The following is an 18,116-nucleotide window of genomic DNA, read 5'->3' on the forward strand; positions in this document are numbered from 1 at the left end:
TTTAGAAACACTCTCCATGAAATATAAAACATTCAAACTCATAAGCAAAGATAATCATTTTGACAGGGTTTCCTCTGCAGTGCTGCCATTTAATACCAGCAGATAAAACTATAAAAACACTATATAGGCACATTCCAGGGATATTTCTGTCAAACCCCTGAAACTTAACAACATATAAGGTAAATAATCTTAGGCCATACAAATATGACATGTAACTGTCACTAAAGTGTTAAGAAACAGGAAGGTAAAGTATGTGGTATGTTAATAACAGTTCCATTGCATAAACTGAACATGAATGACCATTTTACACAGTGTGGACATAATTTTCGTGTGACTATTTTAAATCACACATGAACTTTATGTCCACCCTGTATATACATTAAAATAAGAACAAACTATTAGAAATTCTTGAAAATTCAATGTCAATCATTACATCAGCTAAGTTCCTTATAGTATAGGTTTGCTTCTAATTCTTCTACAGATTATTAGCAAGTCAAACATATCATTAAATGCAATCAGTGTAACCTGGCTTATTGTATCCTCAATGAATCCCCAACAATTAAAAAAAAAAAAGTTAAAAAAAAAAAAGAACATTTTCACACCAGAAATTTCACACTATATTTAATCTCATTTACGTTTAGAGATAAACCTTCTACTATTTTCTTTGTTCCACTCCTTTTTTTCTTCCCTAAATTCCTCAAAAAAGAGCTCTAAAAAAGTTGAGAGAATGAAAGGAAAAGACATTTTAAAATATGTCATTTGCACATCTACCTCTTCATGTGTACCTCCATTTCTTGCTGTAAGTATCTCAAGAGTAAGTACCCCGTTTTAATGATGTCAACTGTTTGGCTCCAATTTGAATGGAATCAATTGCAAATTTCGTCTATGGTAATGGGGAAAAATGATACAAATTTTCAGTAGTTACTTCTTAGTAATGGGTATTCTAAATAGTTAAATAGCGCACGTATAAATAGACTAGCATAATACAGAAAGTTATGAGCTTTTGACATCTAAGTTATGGTCCTGACCCCAATGTGAAAGAAATGTCTTTATCACCTTATTTAGAAGGGTAAACAGTAGCCATTCTCCTCTTCTTAGTCATTTTGTGAATACTTCAGAATAAGACACAGGTTCAATACTTTTTTTAATAAGATTCTTCTCTGTTCCCTTAGACAACTGAGGGCAGGTAAAATATTTTCAAAATCTGCAGAATACCCAATGTGCATATGCCAACTTGATTAAACATATGGAATACATACTTGGAGAAAAGCCAACTGGCGACCTGCTTGAGTAATCTAAACACCCAAGCTGAGAGAGGTTAACATATAAAGATCAGCTTTGGACTTTGAAGTTTTCTGGTCTTCATTTTGCCTAATTAAGACAAGATTTAATAATCAAACCACTGTACAAACATGTACCCCAATGTATAGGTTTGGTTCTAATTTTGGGAAGAATTCTTAACAAATTCCAAGGAATCAGCTCCACATGGGAAAAAGTCTCTGATAAGATTTGGTATTCTCATGGCTAAAATACAAATGCTTGCTTTTCATCTTAGTTTTATCCATGTGACTGGGGTTAGAATCTGCCTGTCAAAATCGCTAGCATGATACTAAAAGAGAAAGATTTTGATCATTAGCATATCATATGGCAACTCTAGGTCATAAAAAACTGTATTACAAAATATTCTTAAAGGTATTCATCAAAATCATTGGTAGAGCATGATTTCAAAAGGATAAATTCACCTAATTTACCCATATTAGAATACACACACACACACACACATAGTAGAATATATATATATATATTTATATTTATCTGATTTTCCAGATCAAAATATTATGAGGCAGAAAGTAGGACTCCTAATCTTCCCTCTCAAATAAATTTCACATACTGGACACTGACAATTTTTCAGGAATAACTAGTGGTTTTAAGTTGTGGTGATAGACCACAAAAGAAACAAACCTGCCTCGTTTACCATAACACAGCAAGCACATGCAGAGTCACATCGAAGGCAGTGAGTATTATTCCATTAGTTGGAGAAGGAAACTGATTCTCCCTGATAAGACTCATCTCATACAAAATAACTTGATACAAAATAATGTGATACTTTTTGAGAAATGCTATAGGATTCATCTAATGATACAGAAAGTGTCCTCAATGCACAGTGAAAGAAGGTCAGAAAGACAGTTGTAACTGTCAGTCATTCTGCCTCCAATACTCTCATCCCACCCATACACTGGTCATCTCTGAGAGCAACATAGGACAGAGTTGGAGCCTGGCTCTACTTTGTTAAAATGGAGGTCAAGAGAAGTGTTGCTGAACAACTCCAGCAACACTAACAACATGGCTATTACATGCTGATGAGCCTCCCTCTTGCCCTTAGCAAGATTAGGGTTTATTTTGGGTTTTGTTTGTTTGTTCTTATATCACAATACAACAAAGTATTTGATTAGTAAGCCAAACTTTACCTATCTGCTTATCAGTGAACAGCACATCATTTCGCAATAGGATTCCTCTTCTGCCTCTTTAACATAATTGTAAGTGACACAGTACAAGGGAGAGGGTATAGAAACTTAATACATAGGTCTTTAATATTTTTCAACAATTTTCCAAGAATGAAAAGAGTATGCTTTTGTAAACCTACCATGGCAGAGAGCAGTGGCAAAACTACACACACGTTCTTTAATATCATTTTGCTTACAAATTCAGAGAAAATGCTTTACTGGCCCATCTGATATCATTATACTGAAATCACTGTTTCTTTGTGGTTGTCTCAGTAAGAGAGCTCCTAAGGATGTGGTATGATACAGACATTTGCTGTCCGTTTCAGCCACAGTAAGACTGCCAGAAAAAAAATATCATAAGTTTCTCAGAAACTGCTTCAAACACTTTCTGAAATGAAAAAACTAAAAATTAAATGTAACATAGATAATATACAAGCTTTTTGACATGTCAACCCACTGCATCCAACTCTGCCTCAAAATTTTTCTATAATGCCTATGAGTGCTTGAGTATTAAGATAGGTAGTCTATCACAAAAGACCTTGCTAATCTGTAATCTCTTCTTTGTTGCAGCTTATTAACGTCATGAGTTATGTATCAGTAAAGACAATGATAGTGGGATGGTGTCTGCAAGCCCAGAGAGCAACCCTAGAATCATAGTATTTTTGTTCCGGCTCATACCAACATTCTCTTATAGACCTGTACCATCAATGAAGAGATTCCCCAATTTCCAAATCAGTGGTGATGACGATTTGACTTTGTTTGTGGGCTTACTTTGTTCATGTGGATCTGCTGCTGGTATTGCTTCTGCTTCTCCAAGAATTGCTGGTGTTGCTGCTGAATGACCAGCTGAGCCAATGTACTCTGAGGCAAAGGTGCAGATTGGGTTCGATTCAGGGGTCTGTGACGGGGCAACTTATGGGTAGCTCTAATGCCCGGTGAAATTCTCTCTTTTGCTGCCAATGGAGATTGAGGATGTAAGGAGACTCCACCTAAAAAAATAATAGATATGTGATACATGTGCATGTGTATGTGTGTAACCATACATGCCAAAGACACAAGCACACTCCTAATTCTAAGAAAAGGCAAGAAGCCAAAGAAAATAGGCATATGGGATAAACTATACGAAAAGTAGTTATATTACCATGCTAGCAGAAAAGAAGGCTAGGCCTGGGTGAGGGAAGGCTGACGTGCCAAAGCACTGGACATCAACATGTCTGACAGTGTGACTCACCACGGTCTAATCTGGTATGAATAAAAGTTAATTGAGGCAAGCCCCCCCCCCCTTCCAATAGAGCTGGAGGAATAAATATAGCTAATAGCCTTTCCCACAGCACCAGGTGTCAGGAAAACCCTGCATGGCACTATAAATCTTTAAATTTATTAGTCTTGAGTAAAAGAGACATTACACTGGATCACTGACAATAAAAGCCTTTAAATGACTTGCAAATTGTCCCATTATTAATTACCAGCTACAAGAAGCTTCTGCTGTCGCATTTGTTCTTTCAATAATAAATGCTGCAGGAGAGCCTGGTGGCTGCTGTTGGGTTTTCCCTCTAAAGCAACATGAGGATGGCTTGACGATGCTGGGATGCTGCCCCCGTACTGCCCAGGTAGAGAAACGCCTTGCCTGAGCATCTGTGTTTCACACTTCTGCTTTTCTTTGAGTGAATTTGAAGTCTGCTTCAAGAAATAACAAAAAATGTTAATCTTCTTTCATCCATGTGAGTCATTAGGTCCCTATGTCATTAGATGAGTTTCTTAAGCCATAATTTCCCAAAACACAAACCCCATCTTACCCAATGGCTGAGTCGGCTAAATGGATAACAGTGTGTCTTTTAGACTAAGTGAATTAACAAAGGAAAAATAAAAATAGGGTTGAAGCACTGAGGCAATTTAGTATTAAGGATCACTGTACCATCTAAAAACAATTTTGTAAATATTACAAGTGGTGTTAGATACAAAATTTTACTTAGAAAAAAGAATGAATCAAAGGATCTATTGTACATCATGACGAGTATAGTTAATAACAATACACTGTATATGTGAAAAGTGCTAAGAGTATATTTAAAGTTTTCTCACCACAAAAAAATACACGAGATAATGCATATGAGATAATGTATATATTATCATGATAATGTATATTTAGCTCACATCATTCCACAATGTATACACATATCAACACATCATGTTGTAAACCATGAGAACACACAACTTTAATATGTAAACTAAAAACAAAAAATGATGCTAATTTTAGGCTTAGTAAGTGAAAAGTTTACCTCTAAAATAATTTAAAATATACTTCTTAAGTAAAAGGTATATTGGAAAGGTAAAGCTTATTCAAATAGTTAGATTAAAGACTATATCCTAAGGATTAAGAAGCTGGTGATATAGCCGGGCGTTGTGGCAGGCGCCTGTAGTCCCAGCTACTTGGGAGGCTGAGGCAAGAGAATCGCTTAAGCCCAGGAGTTGGAGGTTGCTGTGAGCTGTGTGAGGCCACGGCACTCTACCGAGGGCCATAAAGTGAGACTCTGTCTCTACAAAAAAAAAAAAAAAAAAGAAGCTGGTGATAAAAAGGTCTGTAAGTCTGGAGTTGCAAACCAAAGGAACAATTCATCCTTTCTCTACATGTCCTTTAATAAGTTCACAGAGCTGGAAGCTTCCGATGTTTAATTTTTAATATAAAATTTTAAAAATAACTCAATGAAAGGAGGGACAAAATATGTAGGAATTTTATTTAAACCTATATTTTATGTTAATTCATAACAGATCTTCAAATCTCTAAATATTAAAAATAACACTCCAGATAGTTTATACAATAAACTACAAGTGAAATAAGATATCAAGAAAAAATGCTATTAAGAACTTGAAAGGTAAGATAACACAGTAATAAGGCAATAATAATTATATCATCAATAGCAATAATGAATTATCCTATTCAAAGAATTTAATGAATGGTAGTCATTTTGGTATTAAAAGCAGGAGTCTAATACCTCAAAATTATGTGGCATGTTTCTTTTCAAAATTCATGTTTCATCTCTCAAAATTGCTGTGCACCAGGGAAGCAAAGCAATTTTCAGCAATGGAGAAATTGAAGGACAAAGAGGTAAATAAATGGTTTGTCTGAGTCACAGAGCAAGTCTATGTAATATTTAATCGAGAAGTGATTCTTTGTGCTGGCTTCTTTTCCTTAAAATTTCCTAGTAGTCAGTGGGGAAATGGAATATTAGAGATCCCTTTGCCAAAGCAATGCTAGACTTGAAAAATTAATTGTGATGGCCTCATCCACACTAAAATGGAAGCAAAAAAAAAAAAAGAAACTTTAATCCAAACCACATTGGTTTATTCATCAAATGGTACCAAATTGTATTACCATAGAAATATTAAATGGTCTGGCTTTCGTACTTGGTCCTCTGGGAAAAAATTTTCTCTGACCACATTAAAAGTGATGCATGTGTGAGTTAACATGGAAGAGTGGCTTAAAACATGCAAAAAGTAGTGAAAATAAAATGCCTATTTATGTGTCATAAAAAGTTTTTAGGTTAGTATTTACTTATCATTAGAAGAGACAAGAAAAATAATAGAAGAAAAAATAAATTTTTATATGTAATAATTTAAAATAATATTCATTAATACTCATTTCTACTTTCATTCCTAACCCCTTTTTTATTAATTCACTAGAACCAATTATTTACAAATACTTCATGTGGATTTTCAAGGACATAGCTGAATTTAGGATTTTCAAGCCTTTCTTTTTCAATCCCTTGATATAAAACAGCATTCAAGTTTTGCTTTCTTTCTCCTCACTGGTCTAAGATTCCAGGATCACATGAGATAACACTCCATTAAAAACACCAGATATAATAAGATAGGAGACACAATAAAATACCTTTGATTTTATAGTATGTGTTGAACATACATGAAATTTGACACACTAGACTCAGCAAAAGGGTTGATATTAATGATTGGCCAAATTGGGGACAGAGGTTAGAATAAATTTCTCTTTAAATCTAATGTGTCACATGACCTCTGAAGAGCTACAATTTTCTACTACCATTTCATAGATGAATTATTCTGGGTAAAACTCACAAATCTTTTACAACAACTAAAGCTGATATTATTTTAGGAAATATGTATATAATAATTACTGCTATCTTCTGCTAATGACAATTACCTCTAAAATAGACAATTCTGGTTGTCCAGACTTTTAAACTAATTGATTCACTTTAAATCTTTTGGGAATACTCTAAAATTGTTCTCAGAGAGTTTTTCCAGGTATGTATTCTTCAATACCACAGAGTTGGTAACTTAAATTCTTAAAGTGATTCACGAAATTTGAGCTCTACGAACACACGCTGCTGTGTTTCAGAAGCTGCACCTCTTGGCCCTGCCAGGGGTTTTGTTCCAGGTCTGCTACTTACTGGCTCTGTGATTTTGGGCTTTTAAATTCTCCAAGTCTCCACTACTGCTTCTGTAAAAATGTGGGCTGTAATCTGTTTCATGGGACAGATGTGTGGAGCTTCTAAAATAATATATTTGGAGAGGGTTTTCTTTTTAAAGCTATGTCATTATACAAATGATAGTTATTATTTTTATGTATGATTATGTGAACCAATATAATTCTACGATTTGAAATTAAACTGAACATCTTTGAACAATGCATAAAATAGCAAACAGGGAAGGAAAAGCTGATTCTATGACGTTTTCCTCAAGTTTAAATACATAAGAAATGAAAGGGTGCTCCCTGTGAAAGTATCACATGGACTGGTTTAGGCTGATGCTGCGCAATGACTTACATTGAGCTGGGATGACACTGCTGGAAGCCCCAAGGTAATGTTGGGCAAAGAAGGAGAGGTATAAAGACTTAGCAGGTTCATGGAATCTTCATGAATTAGAATGCGTTGCTGTGAAACCATTTGCTGTTCAAAAAAAAACAGAGCCTGAAATTACCAATTTTACTATAAAACACATTTCAGCTATTTTATCATAACTTTACAAAAGATTTAAGTGTTTATTTTATGACTTCTGTATCCAAGAGTTATAATGCAAAAATTCAATACAAATTTTCTTCCTCAGACACAGTTATAAAATCGGAAGGATTCCTGTCTTCATTTATAAAATTCTGGCTTTATGAAATATAATTAGCATGTCTGTCATTGAATAGTAAAGTACAACAATCAAAGTGAGTAGTTCAGATTAGTATATATGCCCTATTGTAATATTGATTAAAAATATATATATAATACTGCCATAGTCATTATCTTCATTTGATCTTCATTTAATGCCATTTTACTGATAGGAAAATCCATACAAGAAAATCTTAGATGACATATTACCATATTGGGCTTCCATAGTAATCACATCTTTTTTAATATAAAAAATAATGCATATTTGTGTGATGAGAGAGAGGGACAGAGAAGAAAGTACAATTGGTGAAATATATTACTGAAATCTGAGTGTCTAATACACAGGAATTCTTTGTACATGATGTACCAGAAGTCACCCTACATAGAGAAACAGGAAATTGTAGGCAAATGTACCTTTATTTACAAAATGTTCATTATAAAATTCCATAAAATATTTACAAAATATTCTCTCCATGAGGGCCACCTCTTTCTACACACATGTGAAGTCTTCTCTCCCACTCATGGCAATCAAGTTCCAAGATATCTGTTGCTATGCAAGTTTTCTTATGTATGGAGACTTTTTGGGACACCCTGTACTATTCTTTCAATTGTTCTGTGAATTTCAAATTGTCAAATAAAAAGTTAAGAAAAAAAAATTTATGAATAGACAACCCTGTGTGGTGTATTCTTAGATCATTCTTATTCAGAAACTGAAGTAAATGTTAAAATGTTATGAGTTCCCTATGCCACAACAGCCTTCATTTACACTGAAATACCCTGAACATTTTGGCATTGCAGTACTTTTTACAACAAATACCGTTTTTTAATCCATTACTAAGAGTCATGTTTTCCCACATGTGGCCTAATATGGTTGCTTAAATTACATTTTCTGTTTAACTCTTGCTTCCCTCCCAGAACTTTTATACAATAAGAGTTACAAAGGTCTTATTAGACTAGAGAACTCTGGCCTGATATGGTTCCCAAGAGAACAGCATCCCTGAAAAAGAATACTCCATGTAACAGTATGACACAGTGACTGCTTTCTTCCCAAACAAAAAGCATATGGGACTCCAATAATAGACCACCTCCAGGAGGGATATTGCACACACGGGCTTTGACTAAAGTAAATATAATAACTTGTCAAGCATGTTTGGGGGAGCTGTAGATTTTTCCCCTGGACAAACCTGGGATATCAATTAACTGAGGAAAATGTCATGTGCTAATACAATGCAACCTCAGAATGTCACTGAAGAATGATGCGCCACCAAAACACAGGATGTTATTCCAAAACATCATCTTAATCATACGTCTGTTTGGAGATGAGTCCTTGTCTTAACATGAAAAGAGCAGAGGTTAAATGTAGTGTTTTCTCATTGCGACTTGGAACTCCAACCTAATTCAGATTTTGTTTGTTCTTAAAAGAGCATGCCAGATATTTGTGCAAGAAAATTAAGAGACATACTGAAACCAATAGCACTACGGTGACTTTATATACAATCCTGTACAAAATTAAAAGTTATCTAAATCACCACAGGATGAAGATGGTTAGAAAAGATTTTAAAATTATAATGCGTGAGACTGCAATTTTATTTTGGGAGCTATTAGCCATAGTTGCATATTTGATCAAAATAAAAAGGCAAACTGCTCTTTTGCTTATACAAGTAAGCTGTTAACATAAATTTTAATTACAGAATATATACCTGAACAAGAACAAAAAGAATGTATAAAAAAGTGATACATTAGCTTTTTGCAAGGAAATAGTAACTTTAAACAAAAGGATATTCCATCCACTTCTCTATATTCATAAAAGAGAGAATCAATGTGGAAAAATAAACACTTTAAATAATGTATAATTATGTAAGGTTCTATCTGCTTCCTATAGCTCTGAGATTTGATATGTACTGTGAGAATGACATCCCAAAATACCACAGACCTCACAAAAGAGTTTATCTCTGTTTCTCAGAGAGAATTTCTGTGATATCCTCCCACCTCATCACAGGAAGCAGACTTACACTAAAATGAGAGAGAGATTTCTTCTCAGATGTTATGATGGCGGCAGCATGCTGACTTATCACACTGGCTTTGACTAAAGTGAAGGAATTTGGGAATATTCTTACTCTGGAATTGCAGACCCCTACAGTTTCATCTACAAATTAAGCGGCTCCATATTCTACAGAAATGCATTGATTTCCAGCACCTACTATGTCCAAGCCCCGTGCCATGCAGTTTCTGGAGCTTAATACATTTTTCATAGGGGCTCTCAAAAGCTACCATTATGGTCTCCCACGGGTCAAGAATGAAACTTTTAAATTAACCAAGGCAAAGGGATTTGTTCTCAGGTGTTTGCTACAGAACGTACACACCATTCTGCAGGCACTGCTGGGGCACAGGAGAACCCTAACTAAGTACAGAGAACAGTTGCAGCTCAGAGGAGAAAAGAAAGCATAGAATGGAAGGAAGTAGTGCAACTGGGAGCCCTCGTGACTCTGTAGACAAGCTATGGAGACAATTCCTGTGGCAACAAGGAAGGTTCTGTGTTCCTCATGTCCACTGGGTAGAGATGGTTCTTCCTGTAGACACTAATGGGCATAATATCATATCACAGAAATTTCAGGGACTTAGTCATTGCTTAGCTTATCTCCTTTGATTACAGATAAACCATTTTCTACAAAGCACCTTCTTTAAATACGACTTTTTGCGACGAGCAGTCTATCTGTTCAGGTTAATGTCTCTTCTTAACCCTGTTGTGGCATCCTACATTGAGAACTGAGTGCAGACACAACTGAAACCCAGACTGACAGGTTTTCAGGAGGAAACATCCCCCCAAATGATGAAGGGTCCTGACCAGGATTCCTGCCAGGCTGGGAAGCCACCCCACCTTAGGACTATGGAGAGCTCACAAGTTATTTTCAGACAAAGCCAGGATTTTACCAGTGAACAGTTTTGAAACCAATCCAGCCCTGAAATCAGAGTTTTTCTATGACACCAATATTTCACAGCTTAGAACATGGGAAAGATGGTTTTAATCTGAAAAAGTTTTTAAAACCAGAAAATTTTATTGTGGTTAGTAAAATGGAAATATTAAATGAAGGAATAGCTATTACTTGGCTGTCACAAAACAATGAGAAAATCCTCTATGTCAGATTAACGGTGTTAGATGAGACATGTACAGAGATGTCCTATACCACACAAATTGACATACTAGTCAGATGCACAGAAAAGGAGGGAACTAAATCTAATGACCTTGATAATTACTATAATTAGAGTAGGGTTAAAATGCTTCGATGGCAAAGATAGAATCGATAGATAACTAGCATTCACCAGGGCATATGAATTGGACCAGTAACTGGGGTGTGGTCTTGCATTTTATTGTTATTTTTCTCAGAGATGGGTTTTTAACTCTTAACTCCAGGCTGGAGCGCAGTAGCACAATAACAGCTCACTGTAGCCCCGAGCTCAAGTGATCCTCGTCCCTCAAATTCCCAAGTTGCTGGGATTATCACTGTGAGCCAGTGTACACAAGTCCAATTTTCATTTAATTTCTTTTCTAAGTATAATATCAATGAAAATGATATCTTATAGATAATATTTTGCAATTTAGCTGAATAAAATGCACAAAGACTGAAAAATGTTATGTTTTTCAACAGAGCTACTTTTGTAGACATTAAAATTAAGATGCTACTGGTTTCAATTAAAAAATTCAGAATCTCTTCCAAAGTAGACATTATAAAAAATTAGAAAAAATTGACAACGTCAAATGTTATGGCAATTTAGAAAGGTAAAAACGCTCACATATTGCTGGTGGGACTATAGACATGCACAGAATACTATATGCCATGACCCAGTGATTCCCCTGCTAGGAATTATAACAGTAAAAAATTCTGTCACTAAGCTGTAGGGTGATGTTCATGGGTATATACTGAAGCTCTTTCTGGTGATGGGTAGGAACTGGAGGCCACCAGGACATCTATCTGGGAAACAGGTATATAAAATAGAGAAGCACCCAAGATGGATTTTTATGGTAATTAAAAGCAAACCATTAGATTTCTGGATCTACAAAGGCATGAATGGATCCTAATACATGTGCTTAGTGATAAAATAAATAGAAAGAAACTAATATTTATTTATATCCACTAAAATTCATGGGCACAAATATACATATATATAGATAGACAGATAAAATAAATATAAATATAAATAAATATACATAATATATTATGTATATATGATGTAAGAATCCATATAGACCAGCGGTTCTCAAGCTGTGGGTCACGACCCCTTTGGGGGTCGAACGACCCTTTCACAGGGGTCACCTAAATACATCCTGCATATCAGATATTTACATTACGATTCATAACAGTAGCAAAATTATAGTTATGAAGTAGCAACGAAAATAATTTTATGGTTGGGGGTCACCACAACATGAGGAACTGTATTAAAGGGCTGCGGCATTAGGAAGGTTGAGAAACACTGATAAAGACAAAAACACAGAAGAGAATGACTGCTTAGGGAGGCAAGGAAAATAGAAGTGGGTAAAGTAATACGGAAAAAAGAAGAAAGAAAAATAGGGGCGAGAGTAAGGGAAGGAAAAAAATAAATGAATACCTTTCTCACTATTAAGAAGACAAAGTCGGGAACTGGTGATACTTGACAGAATACTAGTCATGTGAATAACTGCCTACTGTTTAAGCAGCTCATAGGAAAAGCAAATGTAGAGTTTTCAGTTTATTGTATGTTTAAAATTATCTCAATATATGTAAGAATCAGGAAAAGGAAAAAAAAATACAGAGTTTTGATGAACAGCAGTCTGAACTAGTGAAAAGAGATTTGGTCCAAGCATCTGACATTTGAGGGCTCCTCCTTTCTGGCTTGTGACTCTGGGCAGCAACCTACCTTCCCTGGAACTCACATCCTTCAGCTTAGACTGAAGCCCCCCTGACTAGCTCTATCATGTAACATCTGTGTCTATCTGAATGGCATCCAGGAAGACACGGTCGTAAGGTTCAATAGATTTTGGCTTTAAAAGGTTCCAAATCCCCAAATCCAGACTATCTAAAAAAAAAAGAGAGAGCCATGTGAAGAGGAAAAAAAAAAAAAAAAAAAACTCAATTATTTGATGTTTACTTATAGCTCTCATAGTATTTTTCAAGATTGTAATTATTCTACACTCTTTCAGATAGTTGATAGAAAATTAAAATCTCCATGTAATTAAAATAGAAAATTGTTTAGGCAATAGAAGTTTCTTACTTTACATTCTTACTGGACGCCCATCATGTTATTACTATAAAATAGTTGGGAGACAAAAAAAAAAAATCATTTGACAGAATTTGCTTAGCATTTAAAAGGCATAGATGTTTTGTTCAAGATCTTGCTTTACAATATTGACTCATGTTATTCCCAGTAAATGATTTTTTTTTTGTCATAGCAACGTTCTTTCCCTGAGGGGGGAAAAAGTGTTTTATTTGCTGCCATCGAAAACCCTGGCTCTCCACCCACTCAGAGGGGAGTATAACATTTACAGCAAATGTCACAACAACTGTTATGAAACAATAGGCGGATGAGTCATATGAGACTGCAGCAAAACAAGTGACATTTCAGATGATTTTAGAACACTTAACCTTATTATTAGAATCCTTTTTAAAATCATTTATATCTGCTAGAAAAAATTATTTAAAATATAACCTAGCAGAGACAGCCACTAATGTTCAACTAGAAATAAACCAGCAGCTTGGCTACTGCTAAAATAAGCTATCAAATAAATCTACTGAATCTAAAGTAATGGTATTGATACCCATGAAAACATTTGAACCCACAGGCCCACAGTGTTAACAATAAAGTAACTAGATAGGTAACTACATCTTTGACTGAAGTTGGAAATAGAAACCCTGGAGGTTTCAGCTCCCCAACCAAGTTTACAAATGAGTAAAGCAAGTAGCTCTAACAATCTGAGTTCTGGGACTGAGCATATGCAAGAAATAGAGGGAATGGAACAGAAGTGGTCAGAGCAGATGGAGACTCACTCTCACATGAGAGTTGCTGGCTTGAAGACAAACATGCTAATCAGTTTTCCCTACCAGGAGTAAGCAATCGACAATAACAACAAAAAATGAACTTACTCTGAACTTCACAATTTACCATGTGCCTTCCAAACACTGATTCCTGACATCAGAGCTATTGGCATTGGTGTTACAGAACTACCTTTTACTAGATCAGGAATCCTAGGGTCTGGGGAAGTTTGGCAACTTGACCAATGATGACACAGTCGTTGGTTTTGGAGCCAGGTTCACGCTGAGTCTTTTGAATGGAACGCCCATACGTTCCACTACATTGTGCTATTTCCTGAGAAGAGACTTTATGAGTAAATTTTCCTACTTCTGTCTTCTCTTTATATAAATTAGGCAGGACACGTGAGTTACAAGACAGAAAATTTTGTTTTCATCTAGGGCTCAAGATCTTTAGATACATCCATGCTTTCCTATTTTCTAAGCAGCCGAAAGAAAAGAATGCCATTCATTTATCTGGGCTCTAAAAGAATTGGGTGACATGTTTTTCAACTTTCAGGTCATAAAACAAGGAATTTATACAAATATACACCAGAATACCATTTTAAAATGAAAACTCACCTGTATTACATAAGCAAAAATGGTAGAATAAGCCTATTTTATAAATGGTGAAATATGAAACTAAGTTTTTGAGAGTGTGATGATGTAAATAATTCATACTCTCAAAATATTTCTGTTGCTATGAAATCACACACCGTTATTAATCTTTGAAGACATCTGTAATAGTCACACTATATTCTAAATAATGGTCAATCGAAAGAATATATATATTTCTCTCTTTTCCCCAGTTTAGACAGAAGCATTTAGAGTTACAAAGCAAGGGCATTAATTTGCTGATGGTGTTGGTCTGAATTCCACTGTCTCCTCACCTAACCAGAATGAATTACGCTAGAGAGCTCTGTAAATGCAATACAGCAGAAAACCACATGTTAGCCATCAGGGTTGCATTTTTTGTTCTGGGCCACAGAGAGGCTACCCATCAGTGCATAAAGGTCTGCCCACCTGGCCTTTTGGATCATAGTTCAGGCACACAATTAATTCATTATGATGTAAGTCACTGCTTGCTTTTGAACTAGTCTTTCCAGCTCTGGAGGTGAATGTCCCGTCACTGACCTGAAGAAATATCTCTACCCTTTTAAACCCCATTAAATCACATTTCCTTCTGTTTTGTTTTGTTTTTCTTTTTTTTTTAATGGTGAGGGTGGAAAGAACGGTTTGTAGTGACAGAATTTGTTCAACAATTAGCTGAAAAACTCTGGCATCTAAACAGATAATTTATGACAGTTAAGGTTGTAAGAATATAAAACAGATTAAAACAATAAAAACTAACTCCTTTAATTTATATTCTCCACTGTATATGCTGATATAAATTGTTATGTATATAAACTTTATATATATGTATAAACTTAAAGATTGAGTTACAACGGTCCCCCTCATCTCTGCTCCTTCATGAGAGGGACCCACTTCCAACTCTCTTTGGAAGTGCTCTAAGCTTTCTCTTTGCTCTTTCTAAATAAAATCTCTCTTTGCTATAAAAAAAATAAAATAAAATAAAAAAATAAAAAGATTGAGTTACAACACAATATGCAGCATTACATTTAATTTAATAGGCCATAAGGGTTGAATGTTTTCCACTTATTTCCAGTATCATCAAGGTATATTTCTTGGTAGTTCTGAAATGTTGTACTGAGTACCATATGCACATGCATGTGTATCTATAATGAGAAGGAATCCATGGATCTTCTTTTTTAGTAACTATCAAGCCATAATCTCCCCCTTCCTCTCTTCTGAAAGGTAATCATCACACTAAATTTTGTGTTTATCACGCTCATCTTTTTAAAATATACTTTATTACATATTCTCAAACAAAATATGATGTTGCTGTTTCTTAACTTCATAAAATGCTACCATGCTATAAGTGGTCTTTTTGAAACTTACTGCATTGACAGCACATTTCTACATGCTGCTGGGTGTAAATGTAGTGTGTCATTTTCATTTTCTGAAGGCACAAAATCCATCCAGGGACTGATCTTAGATATCTCTACAACTATTAAGAATCACATTCTTTAAACTGAGATATAATAGAAATCTAAAGTTTTAAAAATATTTAGGCTAAGTTGTTCTTTTCTTGGGAATTGATTAAAGGGTTATAGAACTGGCCAATATTGAGATATAACTGCACTAACCAAAAGACATCACCTACAACCAGTAGACCAATAATCCCATTTATACTTCTGGTCACAAATAGTACACAAAAAGTGTTTTTTCCACCTTCTGTCATGTTTTTAAAAGATAAAGAGAAGGAGGGGCAACAAGACATTGAGAACAAGAAAAAGACAGAAGACCTAGAGATATTATAGAGGTGTGAGTTACTGTTCTTCAAAAAGCTGAAAGGTGGTGGGGTCATTGGTGAGAATATCTATCTATTCCTTTCAGGTTCCTTGGAAAATTATGTGAGAGAAACTTTTGAAATCTAGCAAGAAGATCTATTCCTCTAGAGAGGATTTAAACTTGGTTTTTGTAGATACCTACGGGGACTAAAATTATGGGGCTAGCTCATGGTTACAACTTTCAGGCAGAGACTCCACCTTTTGTTCTGCTCCATGTGAAGATACTGGGAGTGGAAGAAGCAACTCACCGATGTAGCATAGATAAGGGCCTTTAGATCCAGCTAAGTGTTTTGGAGGGTTCCTATTAGATTTCCTCCTTGATCGGTACTAAGCTTTATCTTCTATCTCCTGAGTTTCGAAAGTCCCTGAAAATCAAAGCTCAAATTCAAGTATACAAATATCCTCAGAGCAAAATTGACTTCACTGGCCTCAGTACTTCATTTTATAAGGGATAACCTGAGTTACTGGTTTCACTTGTATTTTGGCCTGATGATTTCTAATTTACAAATATTTACTATATACATATGTATGTGTATGCCACGTGTAAAACATACGTGAAGTCGCACAGTGACAGATATGTTGGCATAATATATAGACATATATATATATTTTTTTTTCTTCTTTTTTGCAGCTTTTTTTTTGGCCAGGGCTGGGTTTGAACCCATCACCTCCGGCATATGGGGCTGGTGCCCTACTCCTTTGAGCCACAGGCGCCGCCCTATATAGACATATTTCTATCAGTCAAGACAACGAGTTTAAATTGACTGGAATTCTTTGGGAGACAGTGAAGCAAGCTTCCCATCAGTGTAAACATTCTAACAGAGGTTGGATAATCACATAGCAGGAAAACTACAACGGTGATCCAAGAATCACCATTGATCTGCCCTTTCTATCCCTTATTGCCTAAGACACCATGATTCTATAAAATACAAGTGAAGGAGGATGTCATAGTTACATATGAGGAGTTATCACTCAAGTGCTCCCTGAATAGAGCAAGTAATAATGAAGAAGGCATTATAATGACAGACAGGAAAAAATAAGGCTTTTAGTCCATGGATGGTGACTTCAAGAACTGCTGATTCCATGAGTGGCTATTTTCAGACTTGTGTTTGCTTAGCTTAATACAGAAGCTGAAACTATACAAATTCTTGCTGACTTCCATATTTACTTTCCTCTTAGTCTTATATCACTGGTTACAATAAATCATGTGTTACTTTCAACTAATTTCCTTTAACATGTCATTTATATTGCATATTTTGTCCATATTTATATGCCCATTACCAGGTAAAATGCCTATAGAAGATGCTCAAGAAATGTTTGCTCCCTGAAGCTCTGTATCCCTTAACTAACAGTGCTCTGGTTATTTTTTATTACTCTTCAGGACAAAATGGATAAAACTCACCTTGCTGTTCTTCTGAGAGGTTTACAGGAAATTATTTTTACTTACTGATGGGTCTATTCCATCAGAATAACCAATAACTAAGCAGAAGGACTAGTAAATTGTCCAACTATTGGGCAGGGTACATATGGGATGACTAAGAATGAGTTATTTAAGGATTATATTTCAATATTTTTCAAACCTGACTGCCATCCAAACATCCCTGATTATCTTATTTATAAATAAGATCAAATTTACTCAAGTCCTCATAAATAATAAAAATAATTGACATTTATTTATATTAGTTAATAAATGACAGTTATTTTTTATGGGTTTATTTATATCAGTTGATGAATGTCAGTTTTTTTCCTTATCAGTTTCTAATATTTGTATCAGTTGATAAAAACCAATTTTTAAAACAGGTTTAGAACGTGTGAAATTGAGTAAAATCCAATTCATAAAAATCACTTGGACATTAAGCTTCAACTCAGAAATTATATGTAGAACCAAAATACTAAGGGTCTTACCTCCGCATGTGGAGTGGGGGGCAAAACCGAAGTCTCATTTTCAGTGACATTTCCAGTTGGTCCATTGTTTGGTGAGCTGGGACCAGAACCTGGAGAGCTGCTACTGACTGAGGATTCTGAAAAATATTGTGA

The 18,116-nt window shown here is 35.2% G+C and overlaps 1 protein-coding gene across 15 annotated transcripts in view; it reads right to left on the minus strand.

Annotated features, from left to right (window-relative positions):
* Window positions 1–18,116, minus strand: part of HDAC9 (histone deacetylase 9) — a 1,013,994-nt gene that overhangs the window by 359,860 nt on the left and 636,018 nt on the right. For 8 of the 15 annotated variants that reach the window (XM_053609487.1, XM_053609488.1, XM_053609490.1 and 5 more), the window contains 4 exons: window positions 17,985–18,100; window positions 7,298–7,420; window positions 3,971–4,181; window positions 3,276–3,493 (listed from right to left, as the gene is read on the minus strand). In XM_053609487.1, coding sequence (XP_053465462.1) covers window positions 3,276–3,493; window positions 3,971–4,181; window positions 7,298–7,420; window positions 17,985–18,100 — 668 coding nt within the window. Of the gene's footprint in view, window positions 1–3,275; window positions 3,494–3,970; window positions 4,185–7,297; window positions 7,421–17,984; window positions 18,101–18,116 lie in introns of all 15 variants that reach the window. The other 7 variants (XM_053609475.1, XM_053609477.1, XM_053609481.1 and 4 more) reach the window with 1 other exon arrangement.

Source organism: Nycticebus coucang, chromosome 11 (genome assembly GCF_027406575.1).
Source record: "Nycticebus coucang isolate mNycCou1 chromosome 11, mNycCou1.pri, whole genome shotgun sequence".
NCBI lineage: Eukaryota > Metazoa > Chordata > Mammalia > Primates > Lorisidae > Nycticebus > Nycticebus coucang.